The sequence below is a fragment of the Notothenia coriiceps genome, unplaced genomic scaffold (assembly GCF_000735185.1).
Source record: "Notothenia coriiceps isolate Sejong01 unplaced genomic scaffold, NC01 NC01_scaffold00038535, whole genome shotgun sequence".
Lineage (NCBI taxonomy): Eukaryota > Metazoa > Chordata > Actinopteri > Perciformes > Nototheniidae > Notothenia > Notothenia coriiceps.
In genome coordinates this window covers 85,910-104,643 of record NW_011371236.1, presented here as the reverse complement: position 1 = coordinate 104,643, position 18,734 = coordinate 85,910, and the positions used below count along the sequence as shown (strand labels likewise).

The following is an 18,734-nucleotide window of genomic DNA, read 5'->3' as shown; positions in this document are numbered from 1 at the left end:
ATGTTTATACTGTGTGTGTTTTGTAATTTATTGTGTGTATAAAATAAAAAGTTAATCATTTCATTATTATTTTCTCTGATAATACTTCGATATTTAGCTATACAGGGATTTATACCATTTATTGGGCGAGCTATACTTATTAGTTATGTTTTAGTTTAGGATATTACGGCCATTTCTAACCTTTACAACTCGTATGCACATTTTAAAAAATGTATGGTAAGTCATTACTTTGGAAGAGGTGTTTACTGACCGAAATTTGTAGGGCCAAACATTAGCCTATTACACCTACCCCTTTGTATTGTTTATTTTGTACACTTCTCATTTAATGTATGCACTGATTGATTTTTATTACCCCAAATAATTTTTGGGGTAATACAAATTATCTTGGGTAATTTGTATAACCCAACATAAATACAGTATACACAGTATATACTATGACACATACTGTAAGTGTACAATGTTTTCTATTTCCTTTTCCAAACTTCTTCACAAATAACTCCTTTTACTGGTCCCATCCCTTTTGCATGTTCTAATCCTTGTTTTTGTCAACATACACATACCTCTTACATTAGATGACTGACTCACTTTAATTTAGAACAACAAGCTTGTCATTTTGTTGTTACTTGAAACATTTATTTTGCAGATAAAAGGTCTCCAAATACTGCATTTGCAAGCATGTGAGTTTATAAATTATATGTTTGTTAAGGTGAAGTAAAGTGATTAATAAATAATATCTAGTTAAAGGGCATTTACATGAAAACAGAGTGGGCAGTCCATTCTGTTCTGATGGTCACATGACGGCCATAAGGAAGTTTTGCGATTTTGCTGCTTCCAAATAACCACAGAAACCCGGGAAAAACACCATTCCTATCCTTCAACATAAAACGAAACATGATAGAACGTGGATGTGTGCATTTATTTTGAAATGTAAAACCGGAAACAGTTTTCACATTTTACTTTAGCTTGACACTTGCTGTCTCTGTAAATTGTTGCTGCCACTGCTGCATTTTATCCGCAAGAAAAATCTTATCCGCTATTTTGCGTCGCAGTTGTGTCCGCTAGTTTCCCCTCAAAAAAACGAAACGCCTGTGCATTTCAGGACAGTTGAACACTTGCAAAGACTTGACAAGGTAAGTGAATGACAAGAATTCACAACTTTTATGAAAAAGAGAAACTTTCTCACAACTGCTGATAAAAATAGACGCTAATTTAACAGCATAAACCTCACATGGGCTACACCAGAAATGTGATGTGACACTGACCAAGTATTCAACTTTGTGTGAGTCTACCGTCATCTGCTTTAAACAATTTAACACTTAATCGAGTAATGATTCGCGAGCATGCTTTGGTTAACTTGTTAGATGTTGTTTTTCTCAGCTGCTCTCTTCTTTTTGTGGGAAAAGTGGAGAGGAAATAGCACTGCCTACACTGGGCTGTTTATCCCCAGTGGAATTCATTATTTATAAACTGGGAGCATGGATACATTGACAATTAAATCTCGTGTTTTAACATAAAGATGGAGTAATTTGATGTAATCGTATGCCTTCCTCACATTGTGATTTGTGAATATATTAGCAGGTGGAATTGTGACAGGTGGGGTTAGGGTTATCTGGGATTTTACATTATTTTTCAGGTAGGAACTTTTAACAGTTTAGATTCAACACATTACCGAAACCCTATCTCAAGTTTGTTTTTCAAACACTTATTTCAATCTAAGGCAGGGCTCCTGTATGTGGAGTTTATTCAAGATGATAAGATCAATAGTGAAACTGTTTGAATATGCTTTTTAATAATAAGTGGAAGTGTGAGTTTTTCCTTTTCAGTGATATGTTAATGCAGTTATAGAGGAAGACATTTTGAATGTGGGCTAAATATCTTAGAATAGAGTAGGTTATGCATGACTGGTTTGCCCAGTAGACCCTTTAAATTGTTTTTTACAATAATTAGTACAAAGTTCTCACAGAGCTTCGCGACCACGATAATAATGATCTACCGTGGTTAAACAGAAGTTATTCTGCTGTCCCACAGGCACACAATTTTGCAGTGAAGTTAATGAAACTGAATTAGAGAAATTAAGCATGGCATCGGACGTGCTGGGGCTGTTTTGCATTTGAGAACTGATCAAATAACCTGTGTATCATTTTAAAAGCTACCAATTCATTGTAAAAAAGGGCAACACAAAACATGGCCTACATATTAGAAGTATCAAACTGCATAATGGTCCTTCAAACCCTTTTACTGTCCTGTACTGGAAACTGCTGATGAGTAAGTCTGTGTCTGACTGTTTTTATATTTTAAGAGCACGCTGAGAGCCACATAATGCAGTGTGACAGGATGTTGTTTATCAAGCAACATATATAAGTATCTCTCTTCCCCAATGCGATGTTTGTGTCTGCCAGCATAAGAGGCCCAGTAAGTCAAGCCTATCCAAATTCACCTTTTTAGATAGATTGCATTTCCACTGAGGATGAACGCTGACATATTTATCACATCAAGTTGGTTCTGAAAGTAGTAGTCCTTCATTCCTCATCTCCCTCTTTAAAAAAAACAACAAATATTCTCCCTCTTCACAGATGATTACTCGTTGCTGAATCACTCCATAATGGGGTGAGCGGAGGATAATCTCATAGGTTCAGAGGACGCGTTGAGCAGTCTGGCTGTAAACTGGCTTGATGAAAAGCCCAGGTGTGCATTGTGCAAAGAGTGATAAGCGCAGGCCGGGACTATAAATGATATGAAATACTTATATTTATGCTTCGACACTGTTATAGTTACAGGGGAAGAGACCACTTCATTCTGTGAAGAGTTTGTACATCTGGTGAAGGTAAGAGTAGCTTGACGTTACAAAGAAAGTGTTTTTAAAAAAGAGTGGAACATTTAAAGAGTTCTTAAACCAACTGTGGTGTGTTTTTAAATACATTGTGAGTGCATGCATATGTGTCTTATACATTATAATACTTACACTCTTACACACAGTTTGGGACAGCGATTAGCTTAAACTAATGCTGTCTAATACAAAAGTCCTGCAATAGATCCCACATGCAAAGTGTGTGGTGCTGTTGAATAGAGAGACTAAATTGTAGACTTTATATTCAAATGACCTCTTTGTGTATCTCAGTGATATTCATACATTTCTTGGAACACTTATTTTTGCTCTAATCGTTGTTTTTGTTGGGCTTTGTTTTTTTAAATCTGTCTATTTTATGTATGAGAAATTTCCAAGATCTGGGATTTAAGTGTTTGTTCAAATCTATATGCTGATAGGCAGAAAGTCAAAGATGTTGGGTAAAGTAAAATGCAATGAGTTTACGCAGTTTGTAATTGCAGTAATATTAGCTCACATGAATTTACATGAACAATAGGAGGAAAAATCAAGACCCCCAGAACAGTACACTCACTAAGTCACTATATTGTTTTTTGGCCAAAGTGGGTAGTGACTGAACTAAAGGACTCATATGCTCAATGTGGTTGGTAGTTACAGGTGGGTTACCATGGGAAACATTCTTCTGTGAAATGTTGCACCCTGAAGAGTCAGAGTCAAGTGTCACAGGCGGGCTCTCTGGAGAACATTGTTCAGGATGAATTTCTTTCCTGGCAGAGCTGAGTCACTATTCACTATTAATTGAAAGTGGGCTGAAAAGAGCAGTGTGTCTGGTGGTGGGTATATGAGTCATGTCCCCTGTGTGTGCTGCTTTTTTTAAGTTATCCATATAAGCTGTACATCAGTACCTTGATAGAAAGCTGAGGTTCTGAGGGAAACTTTTATTATGTGGCTAATCAACTTATTTTCTCTGGTAGGTTAACAGTTAAGTAAATAAAAATGAGCCCAAATGCTAATTACAGAAATTCGGCATTAACAGCAACAGCAGTGCAAAATCAAAAACATTTAAACACAGAATTTCATACTTTTCAGTTATTCAACAGGATGCTTCAAATTGATGCTTATTTGCTCCATGTCTGCTGGATGTCCAACTGGTAGAGCCAGATTGAAAATGGATTTTTGACACAGTTAAGATACAATATGATAAACAGTTAAGACCCATTGTGTAATGTCTAAACACATCGTGACATAGTTTGACATTTTAGTACTGACATTTTTTTGTCACCTATTGTCCAACATATACTGATGACTTTAAGCCAATAAATGCTGTTGGTCTAGATGTAGTCTATGGACAATTGACCAAAGAGCAAATTAACCACCAGATCTGTATTTTGCTGTATATTCTGAATGTTGGGTAGAAATTATAATCTGTGTGAAGGTTTTACCACCTAATTTTACTAAAATGTGAATTTAAAGCAGTTCAAGGCTCTGCAGTATTACTATAACTATCAATGGACACTGTGGCATTCAAAGCAACGGTAAACCACATTCAGAGTTTCATACAAGTGTAACCGGTGTCGTTAAGCGGTCTGTGCATTGTGTTTTGCGTTGTTCATGGATGACCCGAGCCAGCATACAGTTTTGACGATCTCCGTTTAATTACTGACAATCTGACAACAGATATAACAATCAGTATATTAGCTTTCCCTCACAGTGACTCCTCTCACGTGGAACATTTACAGAAAGCGCGAAAACGTACCTGACAACAGATATAACAATCAGTATATTAGCTTTACCTCACAGTGACTCCTCTCACGTGGAACATTTACAGAAAGGGAAGAGGAGACGTGAGGGACACAATATATAGGCGGGGAAGTCCTCACAACACTAATCTACTGAGCACAGCGACCACACTTCAGAGGTTCCGCCCACTGATCTCCGACCTTGTCAGGTATTGAGCATTCAATAAAATGAAGAACACAGAATGACTTAATATAAAACACAGAATTTGTGTAATTTATACAAAATGATTTACAAATAAACCCCACTGCATATTTACAACTGTTACACAAGGTAAAAGTCAAAAGAAAAGCTTACATCGTTTTTGTGAATCGGCAGGTTTTATTGGAAGTCATACTGTTCCCTTCTTTTATTAAATAGTACAAAAATGTATATACAGTGCATCTGGAAAATATTCATACCCCTTCACTTTTCCCACATTTTGTTATGCTAAAGCCTTATTCCAAAATTGATTAAGGATGGAAACCAAGCCATGAAGTCCAAGGAATTATCTGTAGATCATTGTCCTGTCTGAGGTGTACTTAAGCCTGCATCATATGACGTGATCTTGGTGCCAGTGTTAAAATCACAAAAAAAAAACAACAAAAAAAACCCTCTTTATTCATAGTCTGCCTTCTTGTACCTGTGGTACTCTAACACAATGTTATAAATGTGTCGATATGTCAAAACACTCATGTGTTAGACTGCCAGAAAGAAGAAGGTCTTTCTATGTCCTTGTTCTATAACGGTATTTTATGTGGAAGTCACTGATAACGCAGGTTTTAAATTCTCCACATTTTCTAGTCTGTTGGTATTTATTATACATCATGACTGCAGAATGGTAGAGGAGACAGCTGGACATCATTTTGTGATAAATACAAATTAAAGTGGATTAGCTGTCATCACATCATCATTATTCAGCTCCCGTTGCAAATTTAAACAGTGTTCAGAATGAATTAGACTAAATTATCAATAATATTAGCATAATCGACTGAAATCCATGTAATAATTTCTGTCATTGTAATATGTACGTATATGTCTCAGTAGACATGGGTTTTAGTACATAATATGAGTGCAGATCAGTGTGTGTATGACATTAGAAAAACTTTTTGGTTACAACATTTCTCTTTTGATTGTGAAATTCACTCTACTCAGTTTAACTTCCTTTTACAACGTAAAATAATTTGTGCTACAGTCTTTGCATTTATAGATTAATACTTGTGGAGTTATGGAGTGGCAATCTGTTTAATTGGTGTACACACTTTTTGTGCTTCGGGTCCACTTGAAAGAATATTTATTTTTTATCTGTGACTAATATAAAACCAGCTCACTCCACCACAGCTACCTCGGAAGTAATATTTTTTTTTATTGTGAGCAAGTTAACTGAAGGCTGTCATAGTGACGGGTAAGAAATTGTAGCTGAACATTATTTTGTGTGTACACATCCTTTAAAATGTATGCACAAATTCAGGCAGTTGAATTAGAATGAAGGTCACGTAAGTAGAAATGAGTATGAGAAATACTTCTTTAGCCTTGTGACATACTTCACGCTGTTAGTTTCAACAGTCACTTAACAGTATGTGAGTGTTATGTATGCAATGAGGGCAGGAGACCAGGTCATGTGTTTCTCTGATCAGTAATGTGCTAAGTTGTTGTTGAGAATTCATAATGATGTGTTAATGGAAGATCCAGTTTGTTGCATTTTTCTTAGAAATCACTCAACGTATTTTCATTCAGCAGTGTTTAACCTGATGTCTGCCAACACGGAATATGGAACAACCTGGCTTGCTGTTTGTGTGTAAAATTGAAAGGGGATATGAGGCCTGAAACACAATTTCTGAGGCCCCCCCCCACCCCCGCTAACTCCACAAACACAATGTTGTTAGGTGAGCACTTTTTTTAGAGTGTGACCACATTCGACCATGCATTTCCCTCCTTCGTGTGTGTGTGTGTGTGTGCGTGTGTGTGTGCACGCATGCGTGCGTGCTTAGCAACAGAATGCCCCATTGTGAAGGCAGCACAGAGACCCTGTTATTGGCAGCTTTCTGAGTGGGAGAGAGAGAGGGAGTGCAGAAAACGATGGAGCGAGGAAGACGTGGAAAATGCCGGCTGGAAACTTTAGAAAATAAAATAACGTAGAAAAAAGGAAGTCTACATTTATTAAACAGAAGTATTAACTTTATAGTTCAGACGAAAACACTTTGACATTTTGGAAAATAAGCTTGAGTTTCATTTTATCGATAAAGTATCAGTTTCATCCCTCTGATTAAAGTACACTACACTTGGAAACACAAGATTTAATGTAAGTGTTGATGATCCACAGTTTTACCTCATGTTCAACACATTAACTGAACAATCTGACTTTACTGCGCTCCTGTTAATCAAATTGGATGGATTGGAGCTTACTTCCTACAGTTAGACAGCAATAAAACAAAGGTTTGGTGATCTTTGGTCGAAAGCATCATAAACCACAGATACCGTCTGACCTGGCTTCACTTTATGCAAATGTTCAATCCTTGGTAAAGAACCTTGGGGTATCATTTGATAGCCGTTTATCCTTCAGGCAGCATACCAGAAATGCATTAAGTCATCAAGACTAACTATTTTTCTTGTTTACCTCCCACTTAGTCTCAAAATTGCAATTTATTCAGAAGCCATAATATTAACGTTAAGTAGGAAGTTCTGTCATATCACTCTTTAACGTCATTGCACTGGTAGCCCATTACATTTAGAATACATTTTAAAACTGTACCTATTACGTACAAGGCCATTACTCGTCTGGCTCCAGATTATGTTAAAGATCTTTACCCCGACATACCAGGCAGGCCCCTAAGATCATCAGACTAATACCTTTTAGCTGTTTCACTGACCAGACTGAAAACCACAGGGTCCGTGTGTTATTGGTCAGATAACACCAGGTATAGTATGCTCTGCACTCGTAACAAGACATCCGAGCGTTCTCGATTAGACTGAACGACACCAGCCACACAGGGACCTAGCACACAGGACTAGGAGCGATAGACTCGTGATCCTAGACTCAGAGACCTGTAAGCGCAACCGACTTGGACAGAGACGCAGGACGGTCTGAGAGTGGTATGTGAAGGACTACCGAGGGTTTCTAACGTACTGTAGGTAGTACACAAGTAAAGAATAATAATCTGTGTACGTAAAGGTTGTAAACCTGTGATACAATTAAACAAAGTAGTAATAGCTAAATGTAGTGCCGTAGATAAACGTGCAGCGACGATGGTTACTAGACCCTGTCTTTTCCTAGGTAGGAGACAAACGAGAGGACTCCAAGAGGGAACAAAGGGAAATTTGACACCCCACTAAGATGACTTCTGCAAAAAGGACATGCTAACATTCCGATTCCTTTCTTCCCACGAGGACATACTAGGTATGACTCCCACGAAAAACGGACATGTGTGACTACGTGACTGGTGACTCCGTGTAAATTACTCTCGGTAAACACCTATAACCTCTGATATATGTATTTGTAAACTAACAACTAACTAATGACTAGTAATAAGGTAACAACTCCAAGATTTTATCCTAAATATACACGTTAAAGGTTTTTAGTGTAACCGAAAGAGTATGTCGTAGAGACATATCATACATCCTAGCGGTCTTTGACTGGACTAGTTAAGTTTTTAGCCTTGTCGGGACCGCTTATAATTAGCTAATAACGACGCAGCTGTGCGTCGAGACGTACTAGGACGTCGCCACTCCTTGTTTTGTGTGGAAGTCCATCTATAGTATGCGCATCGATAAAATTATGAGAGTTTGATTTGTTAAACAAAATTTCGAGTTATTTATTTTCTTCTGAATCTGGCCGTGAAAAGTTTACAACAGGTCTCTAAAGTGAATTGCCGTACAACTGGCCGCTGTTTTATAAGATTGGCCTAGGACTGAGTGTGTAGGCGATGTCGGAGCCGGCGCAGGCGCCCAGATCCATGGAGTTAAGTGTGGTTAGCCACAAAGTCCCTGGCCAAGCCTCGACCTCGAACTTTCGTGGTCCAAAAAGAACAAGTGTGGCGTCGCCTCGTCTGGAGAATCGAGGCCTTAGGCCAAGCAAGTTCGTGGTTTTCTAACAGACAGATCTCGTTTTCGTGGAGTATGCAGGCCGAATGCAGCTCTTCGCCCCCGCCCCGCCTAGTTGAGGACTTGAGTAGTTTTTCGGACGAAAATAGGTCAAACATGTGTTGCTACCTCTTTTGAATTGTTCGTCACGCACAGTTGACTTCTCTGTCGATCGTCATGACCCTTTAGACCAGAAGACTTCTCATGTCTCCCGTTCGACCTCGGTTAGCCGTAACAACAACAACAACAGCACAGCCGACACTCCCCAAAGGCGCGCCAAAACAATACTTCGCCGTGCGTTTGCCAATGCAGTACTACGTTCTGCTACGCGTACTGCGTCGGTAGCCTGAGAACCGTCACACTTTTCTCGGCCTCGATTGGCTCTTGGCCAAGTCTTGGACTTTTCGAGATTCGTTCCTCGACTTGGTCTCAACGGCAACCACACTTACCCAAGTAAAGGCTCCATGAATGCGAGCTAGGTGGTACGTCTTTAGCCGCCTCGACGTCCGACTCTTTTCTAACACATCACACACACATTACCAGACGCCTTGCATCATTGTCGAGGTCCTAACCAGGTAAACTGGTTACCCAAAACCCCATACCCGTGCAGTGACATGGTCCTTCTTATTACTTTTTCTCTAGAGGTGCTCCCGCAAGACCCGTCGTATCTGTCCAAAAAAGACACCATCTCAAGGATGAGCGATGTCCCACATAGAAACTCCCAACACTGAGACGTCTGGCAAATGTACGCTTTTCGATGTATTGTGGTCCCCTGCCCATTATGGCCTTTTCGTACTGTACCCTGGAATTCCACAGGTGTGGACTCCTCGCCGACCAGGTCTCGACACCCCCCCCCCCCNATAAAGCCACACTTATTGTTTTTACTTCGGCTGTGACTTTGTGTGTGCTCAGGATGAGTTTGGCTGTGTATCGCTAAACAAGAAAACAACACCTCCACGCCGTGGAGGTGTTGTTTTCTTGTTTAGCGATACACAGCCAAACTCATCCTGAGCACACACAAAGTCACAGCCGAAGTAAAAACAATAAGTGTGGCTTTATATTGAGTAAGAAAAAGGTTGATAAACGCTGTGAGAATGGGTCTGCAGAGAGAATTTCGCCGCGATCCCAACTGTCTGTTATCAGCCTGCAGCCAGGGAGGAGAAATCAGCAGAGCTGCCTGCACTGAGTGTGTGTGTGAGGAAGTCCGTGGATTGGTCAATTTGGACCAATCAGCGGGGGCTTAACGTAACGGCTCCGCGGACGTAACGTAACGGCTCCGCGGACGTAACGTAACGGCTCCACGGATTGGTCCATTTCGTTCCGGGTACGGTTGACATCATGCGTACCCGGGAGAATCAAATGGAAGTTTTACTCGCTACAGGGTGTACTTTGAGGGTTTGTGACTCTGCAGAGCGTTTACATGCAGAAAAACCTTCATAACACAGAAGGGGACGGGTAATAACCAGAAAAGCATGACATGGTACCTTTAAAGCTCCACCAGTGTTTTTGGGTTAAGACTTGAATAAGATTGTGTTGTCACTTGTTAGATTCAAACAGGTCAGGATTCGAGATGAAAAGACTTGTAGGAACTTTTTTTAAATGCTAACATTTATAACCAGAGGTAAAACTGTTATATTAAAAACCATACTATATTTGTTCTGTACTTTTAGATCATTTGTTTTTTTTAATAAACATAGGTTTGATGGATAGGGCTTGGGGTTCATGTACAGTATTGATATCGTTTCGATATTTGTTTTAAATATTATACATTTCTAAAGCTGAACAAAGTTTTCACTATGGAGGGGCTTTAAAGACTGGAAAAGCTTTATGAACGCAGTCCATTTACCGTTTGAACTCCATTTGATGTACCTTGAACCTTTTGAGTTTTTTTCCACCCAAAAACGACAAGAAATTCAAGTGAAATATATTGGTACACAAAATATAAAAGGTTCTCTGGACTATAAGAATAATCACAGACCACCATCGAGTGCTAAATAAAGTAAACACCAGCTCTGCAGCAGCAGTTGTACTCAGAGGTGGATTCACAGATCACACTGTGGACATTTGAACTTACCCAGTTGCACAATCAGGACACATCCAACACTATTTTGTATCCCTGCTCATCAGTCTGGGGGTTAAAGCGCCCTGAACAGATGGAGAGTCTTTTTCAAGGCAAACACAGTCAGACATCCATACCTATAAGCAATTTAGAGTTTCCAACGATGTGTGTTTGGACTGTGCGAGGCCTCAGCCTGCCAGAGGACTCAAACCTTGAGCCTTTTAGCTCAATGCCACCAATAAACTACAGACCTGCTATCATCCAAACCCTGCCCGTATACGGCTCTGCTTTTGGCCCGGACCTCTCAACAGCTTCAGGTTTGGATGAGTTTCTGCTAGTGTCTGCTTCTCCGTGGAGAGGCTGAAACAACGGGCCAAATGCACTCTTTACTCGCCTCGGATCCACCTCATCATCTGGTCTTTGTGCATGTGTGTGAGTGTGGTTGCTGGGGTGATGGCAGGGTTGGGTAGGCACTCCTCTTTAAGCAAGCGTGTGTGCCTGTGTGTGTGTGAGGCTGCGATCCATGCTAAACTGATTTCACCATGGCCGCGCCAGGGAGGCTAACACAATTACTGCTGGCTAATGGCCCCACTGACTGAGGGGGGAAGAGAGGCAGCGTGGGTAGCTTTCTGGAGGTCTCTCATCTTGCTCTCCTGCTCTGTTTTCTCTCTTCTGTCTCCCTTTTTCTGTCTCTCGCTCAAATGTCTTGACCCTTTTCTCATCCCTGCTCTCTCACTCTTTTATCATAGTTTCTGGGATACCCGTCGCCCTCGGGTCAACTCGGTTCAGTCTGGAGAAACTCAGAATACTGAGTGCAAAGGCAAATAAATGAAATAATAGTGTTCTGCCTCTCTGTGTTTCTGCAGCCATCAGGAGGAAGGAGAATGGTTGGTACGACGAAGAGCATCCTCTCGTATTCCTCTTCCTCGGCTCATCAGGAATCGGTAAATCACTCTCATCTTTCACACCAAGCACTTCCTCTCTGTCGTTTTATCTCATGAAAAAAAAGCACTCTCTTGAAAGTAGCTGCCAAAATAAACAGAACACTCGAGCAAGTTGAGTTTCTGAAGTTTGTTGAATGCTCGCGGAGTGTATTTTCCTCCTGACGGACTACTGGTTTCAATAGAAACAGAATACACAAGACTACAAAAGCACACGTGGCACACACACTGTGCAAGGTTAACACAAATTAGAGAAACTATCAAGCGTTCAGTGAAGGGGGTTGCTTTCGAAGAATCCTATTTACTCAGTGAAACAAAATAAGAATTTTAAGCAACATTTTTGACTGTTTATTACATATTCAAATGTAACGATAAATTGCAAATATCTTCATGTTTCGAAAAAGAAGGGCCTCATTTGAGTTAATGAAGACAAACAACTAAAACAATACATTTTTCAAAGGTCGTTCCTTCTTGATCTACTTGCTGAACTATTCCTATAGTCAACACACTAAGAGCTTTTATTACATTCAACAGGCCATTTATGCGTTCAACAGTTCGGAGAGGAAAGTAATGACATCATGAATAAGTTAAATGTATTCTATTGTTAGACGTCATCTACATTAGCAGTTGGTAACAAAAGCAACTAAACACTGGCAGTGTCACCTGATTTAGTCCCGCCCACACGTCTGTGATTGGCTCCCTTGTTTCTCAACTAATTTCCCTTAAGGGGTAATAAAGCTGATCATCAATCAATTTCCAACTGGAGACCATCTTGAATCACTGAAAAACATTGATGGGCAGCAATTCTGAGGTCATGAACCTGGCTCTATCTGGTGCTCAGTAAGCAGAGCTGCTGCTAATGTGCATATTACTACACACAATACACCCAATCTACAAATATTGATATAGCTTAGCAGTGAAACAGAAGTCAATATAGTCAAAAGAAAAGCATTAAATAATGCAGTTGCTTGTGAATAATTGTTTACAGGTGTGTATGATTTTGACTGATCAACGCATTTTCTGATTGACCAGTATTGGCTTTATAAAATGCCATCCTTTTCTAATATTGAGTTTATTGCAGCCCATTGAGCTGTAGGTGTCATAAACAGCTGATTGCACTTTAAAACACTGCCAGACTCTTTTTCTGATGCGCAGAGAGAGAACACATCTCAGAGCAACTCTACAGCCGTTTCAATTAAAGAAATCCACTGGGATGGGGGGGATGAATTGAGACGGTCCAAACTCTGTGGTGACCTTTCTGCCACAACAGATTCACACCGCACTCCTCTGTCCATGCATCCGTTTCTCACACTGTCAGAAATAGACAACAATGCCTCAAAAAGAATAACAAAATAAAAGAGAACCATTCATGGAGGGCTGTCCAAAATACCAGTGTTAGCTTTAAAGCTGTGTGTACTATGGAGTAGTGTAAAGGGCTAGGTATATGAAAGAAAATAAATATCACAATATAGATACTGCAGAGATATTGTGGGTTACAGAATAAAGGTTTTGATAAATTATTATTAGTTTTGTGGATTTAATCGCTGAGTGGCGAAAGGCAAATAATAAAACTGCTAGAAAAGTCTGGTAATTTCATAAAATGACATAATTTTACTGTAATGCAGCCTTTCAAGACCAGAAAAAGACAACACTTATTTAATATAACGATATCAGAATCCTCACACCCTGTCTAGTCTCATATCACAATATCAATATAGTGCCGAGTCCTACTTGTGTAGGAACACAAGTTTTGGATTAATTCTGTCATTAGATTTTCAGTAGTAAAGGACAACTTGACATGTCTGGTACAGAGAAAAGTTGAAATGTTCTCACACAGCAGCCGGATGAAAAAGTGTGAGTGTTTGTGTGTGTTTGGGAGAGAGGAAGACGGAGGGATATTAAGGGCCAGATAGATGGCTAAAAAAGACAGAGATGGTGAGATGACAGGCCAGAGAGATAGATGAAGGAGAGGCGGTGTTCATATTCTCTGTTGCCTTCAGCGACAAACTGTGGCCATAAGACATCAATATTAAACACAGCAACAAGACACACAGCCTCTCACACACACACACACACACACACACACACACACACACACACACACACACACACACACACACACACACACACACACACACACACACACGCACAATCATCATCCCCATACCAAACACAAGACATCAATATCATATATGAGCATTTATATGCAGAATATTTTAGCGACAAACATAATGTGTTCTTCTGGAGAGCGGCAGATGATTGAAAGCTTAGTTGTCGGAGGCACTGGGATTTAGGCCAGCACTTAGAGAAGGAGAGACATCGTCTTTCTGTCGGAAATGAGTAAGCTTGTTTTCCTGAAATCTCTGCATACTGATGTGTTCAAAAAAATAAGAAGGGGTTGTGTTTTTTATATTAAAAATTATTAAATGGAGGGCACGGGTTGTTCCTTTTATTAACGTCTCTGATCTGTCCGATGTCACAGGAAAGACAGAGTTGGCCAAACAGGTGGCTCGCTACATGCACAAGGACCTGAAAAAGGTATGTGCGCACACACACACACACACACACACACACACACACACACAGAGTATACACAGCGGTGATGTTACATTCAGTCAATAGGTGGAAAAGAAGTGTTCTCATAGATAAAAAAACACAGACATTTAATTTAGCGACCTATTCCCGCTGTGAAGAAATGACAGAGAATTCAATTTATTTTGGTTTCCATGGTAACTATTAGTACCAGATGTTCAACAAGATGATACACACTGATACAGCAGAGTATGGAGGTTAACCCATCGTGTGATTGCAGGGGTTCATCCGTATGGACATGTCCGAGTTCCAGGAGAAACACGAGGTAAGACCCTTGATTACTTCTGTATGTACTCATTATGGATGCATAAACAAAAATGTCGTATCTGTTCCTTGTTTGGAAGCTTTGTTGATACATTTAATCAGTAAATCTGAGTATTTTGCCTCATCATTTCACACCAGAATTGTTTTGTGGCTTTCAGCATTATATGTTAAGTGTGATTCTTACAATTTACTTTGCGTGTTACATAGTTTAAAACGTACCTCTGTTCCTCGTCTCCCAGGTGGCAAAGTTCATTGGCTCCCCGCCGGGGTACGTGGGACACGAGGAAGGCGGTCAGCTGACCAAGCTGTTGAAGGCGTGTCCCAACGCTGTGGTCCTGTTCGATGAAGTAGACAAGGCCCACCCTGATGTCCTCACCATCATGCTGCAGCTCTTTGATGAGGTATGTGTATACACACACACACACACACACACACACACACACACACACACACACACACACACACACACACACACACACACACACACACACACACACACACACACACACACACACACACACACACACACACACACACACACACACACAAAAGAGCACAGAAATATCTGTTAGTCACATTTATAAGACATTTGCAAACTGTAACGAGTCACTTTTGCTCTCTCAGGGTCGCCTCACAGACGGTAAGGGGAAAACCATTGAATGTAAAGACGCCATCTTCATCATGACCTCTAACATTGCAAGTGATGAAATTGCCCAGCATGCACTGCAGCTTCGTCAGGAAGCAGAAGACGTCAGCCGCAGGAAGCTGGCGGACAAACTCGGTGAGAAACACAAAGCTAAATACAAATGCATACACGAGGATGACTTGCATTTGTTTCGTAACATTTGTCATCTTACTACAGCGTCAAAATTGTACATTGTGATTTTATTTGTTCCTCCATCGAGAACGCTTTTAATCCCATTCTGACATTACTCTTTTATTTGTTGCTGTGATATAATAATGTGAAGTATGGTCAAATAGTTTCCCTACAAAATCATTGTATAAATGTTTAAGAAAAGTGAACACATTCACTCCAACTATAGTGATTTTGTGTGACACGGTAAAGACATACAGAGCCCTCAGATAAACAAAATCTGAATTGAAATGGATGTTGTCATTTTCCCCAGAGGACGTACAGAAAGGGGATGACGTCAAAATCTCCCGACAGTTTAAAGAAAGTGTGATTCGACCGATCCTAAAGGTAAGCAGGAAAGAGAAAAAAATTCATCAGTGTCCTGTATTTGGCCTGAGAGACATCGGTAGTCATTGTCACTTCTTTGGTTCCTCCACAGGCTCATTACCGGAGGGACGAGTTTCTGGGTCGGATCAATGAGATCGTATACTTCCTGCCGTTCTGTCACTCAGAGCTGCTGCAGCTGGTCACCAAAGAGCTCAACTTCTGGGCCAAGAAGGTAAGCAACACCGTGATATCACAGCACCGGACATTTATAACCTGGGTGTCCTGCAGTGGGGCTATATGCCCCGCCCACTTCTTCCTGCAGCCGCTGAGCTGTGCAGGAACACACCAGATCAATATGATGTGCCACTACTACTCACTATAATGTGATTACAGTGTTTAACATGTGGAGCCTTCATCAATATTTAATTATTAATATTAAAGCGGGTCTCCTGAGAGCCAGCAGGACCCTGCAGGCAGCTGATAGGACCCTGACTCATGACTCACTCACTGTGTGTGTGTGTGTGTGTGTGTGTGTGTGTGTGTGTGTGTGTGTGTGTGTGTGTGTGTGTGTGTGTGTGTGTGTGTGTGTGTGTGTGTGTGTGTGTGTGTGTGTGTGTGTGTGTGTGTGTGTGTGTGTGTGTGTGTGTGTTATTTAATGTTTGATGTGTCTCGTAATAGCTAGCTTCTGTCTGCATGTGGCTGCGAACACACAGCATAAATCTCATTATGACAGAATCCTCAGGAGACATTTGTTTGTCACTCACTTAAATGAAATCAATTAAATGTTCAGTGCTATCATAATTTGCCTTTAATACGGTATTTAAATGTTGTGATATTAGTGTTTGCATCTCTGGAGTAAAACATGGCGTAGGACTTATTGAATGGAGTGTTAACATGAGAAGCTAAATGAGCAGCTCCGCTTGCTGCTATTGACTGATGTTTGATTAAAACGCATTAAGGGCCTGTTGATTAGCGCTGGCAGACATGCTGCGTGACACTATCTGCTCTCTGTGTCCGTCTCCTGCATCCACCATCAGCTCCGTCTGATCTGACTCTTTATGGTAGTGTGTTATACTTAAGACCTCGCCATTTTAAGCTCACCCATTTAACACTTTTTTTCTTTAAGGATTAAGAAGGAACTATTTCTTGTCATATGCACTAAAGCCACAGTCTAGCTGTTGGCAATTGGTTCTTAATCGGAGACAACAGTGCAACATACGATAAGCTAGAGACATAAAGAAATATGAAATGAAATAGTGCAATTAGAAATGCAGGAATGAGTAAGCTGTGTTCAAGTACAATAGATTAAGATAAAACAGAATGTGAAATTCAATTCTGCACAGTAGAATAAATACTGTATACTGTGATGATATATAAATCTGTGGATATTTGGAACAAACAGATGTGCAGACGAACAGTGTTTTATAGACATGTGTGTGTGGGGACCTCGGCAATCTTATTCTCTTCTCTCTCCGTCATTAGGCCAAGCAGCGCCATGACATCACTCTTCAGTGGGAGCGCCCGGTTCTGGACCTGTTGGCGGGGGGGTACAACATGCACTATGGAGCACGCTCCATCAAACATGAGGTATGAGCTGCAACTGGGTTAGGATAGTTCGATTCAACTCTGGTTATGTGTGTGATTTGCACGTGATGTGTTATGGAACTTGTATGAGTGTTGGCAATAAGCTTGTGCTTGGAGAAAGAAGGGTTTTTAGGGGTTTTTCTAATATGTTATAGCCCGAACAATTAGTCAAATAACCAAAGGGTCTCCTTTCAGCAGAGAAAAATGACTGATTTTCAGAAGTTAAAGGTTAAATACGATGATATGAAATGACTGCAATTTATTTTTATTTCAGGAATTATGAGACTGCGTTTTTTTTTCTAGATTAATGTCTGGTCTGTAAAACAGAAAAGCGAGATATTTAGGATGCTGAAAAAACTGCATTTTTGTAGGATACAATCATTTGTTATTAATTGATGATCAGAGTAGTTTGTACATATTTTTCTGTCTATTCATAACTTCTATAAACAATGCAGTTATGGTTAGTTAATCCTTGACTGTTATATAAATAAACATAAGTAATACAATATTCTAATTGCAAATAAGGAAATGGGAATAATCTGATGCTATGGGCCAAACAACCTGCACAACTCAGACAACACAGCCTGTATACTACTTTAAATATAATGGTACCACTTTACAATAAGACTACCCTTATAAAGGGTTTACGAATAGTTTGTAATTCATTTATTAATTAGGTTGTGAACACTTTATAAATCATTAATAAGCTTTTATAAGACATGTGATAAACAGGGCAACTGTGAGCGGTTGCTTGCCAAATAGTGAGCCCACGTTCATCTGTACTGCTAAGCCTTATATTGGCTACTTAGCTTACTTTGTCTTCTTCATCAGCCAGCATTCTGGGTATCTGTTGCTCACTGAGTTGATTCTCACTAAGTAGCCAATAGAAGGCTTTGTCATCTTGCCAAATAGTGAGCCTGTGTTTATTAAATTGCATTTATCCGATGCTTTTATCCAAAGCGACTTACAATAAGTGCGTTCGACCAACAAGATACAATCTTGAAGAAAACAGAATCATATAGTAAATCAGGTTTCATAGAGCCAAACATTTCAAGTGCTACTCAACTGGCTTTAGATAAGCCAGTCCTTTGTTAGTATATAAGTGCTTTGTTAATAATTCTATCGCTCGAAGTGGAGTCGAAAGAGATGAGTTTTCAGTCTGCGCCGGAAGATGTGTAAGCTTTCTGCTGTCCTGATGTCAATTGGGAGCTCATTCCACCATTTTGGAGCCAGGATAGCAAACCCACGTGTTTTTGCTGATGGGAACTTGGGTCCCCCTCGCAGTGCGGGTGCAGCGAGCTGTTTGGCTGATGCAGAGCGGAGTGCACGTGCTGGGGTGTACGGTTTAACCATGTCCTGGATGTAGGAAGGGCCAGATCCATTCGCAGCATGGTACGCAAGTACCAGTGTCTTGAAGTGGATTCTAGCAGTTAC

General features: G+C 40.3%; 1 protein-coding gene across 1 annotated transcript in view; it reads left to right on the top strand.

The window, feature by feature from the left end:
* Positions 1-8,523: 8,523 nt before the first annotated feature.
* Positions 8,524-18,734, top strand: part of clpb (ClpB family mitochondrial disaggregase) — a 12,197-nt gene continuing 1,986 nt past the window's right edge. The window contains exons 1-9 of the mRNA XM_010797867.1: positions 8,524-8,671; positions 11,576-11,683; positions 14,163-14,218; positions 14,493-14,537; positions 14,776-14,937; positions 15,161-15,317; positions 15,664-15,737; positions 15,829-15,948; positions 17,199-17,303. Coding sequence (XP_010796169.1) covers positions 8,524-8,671; positions 11,576-11,683; positions 14,163-14,218; positions 14,493-14,537; positions 14,776-14,937; positions 15,161-15,317; positions 15,664-15,737; positions 15,829-15,948; positions 17,199-17,303 — 975 coding nt within the window. The remainder of the gene's footprint in view (positions 8,672-11,575; positions 11,684-14,162; positions 14,219-14,492; positions 14,538-14,775; positions 14,938-15,160; positions 15,318-15,663; positions 15,738-15,828; positions 15,949-17,198; positions 17,304-18,734) is intronic.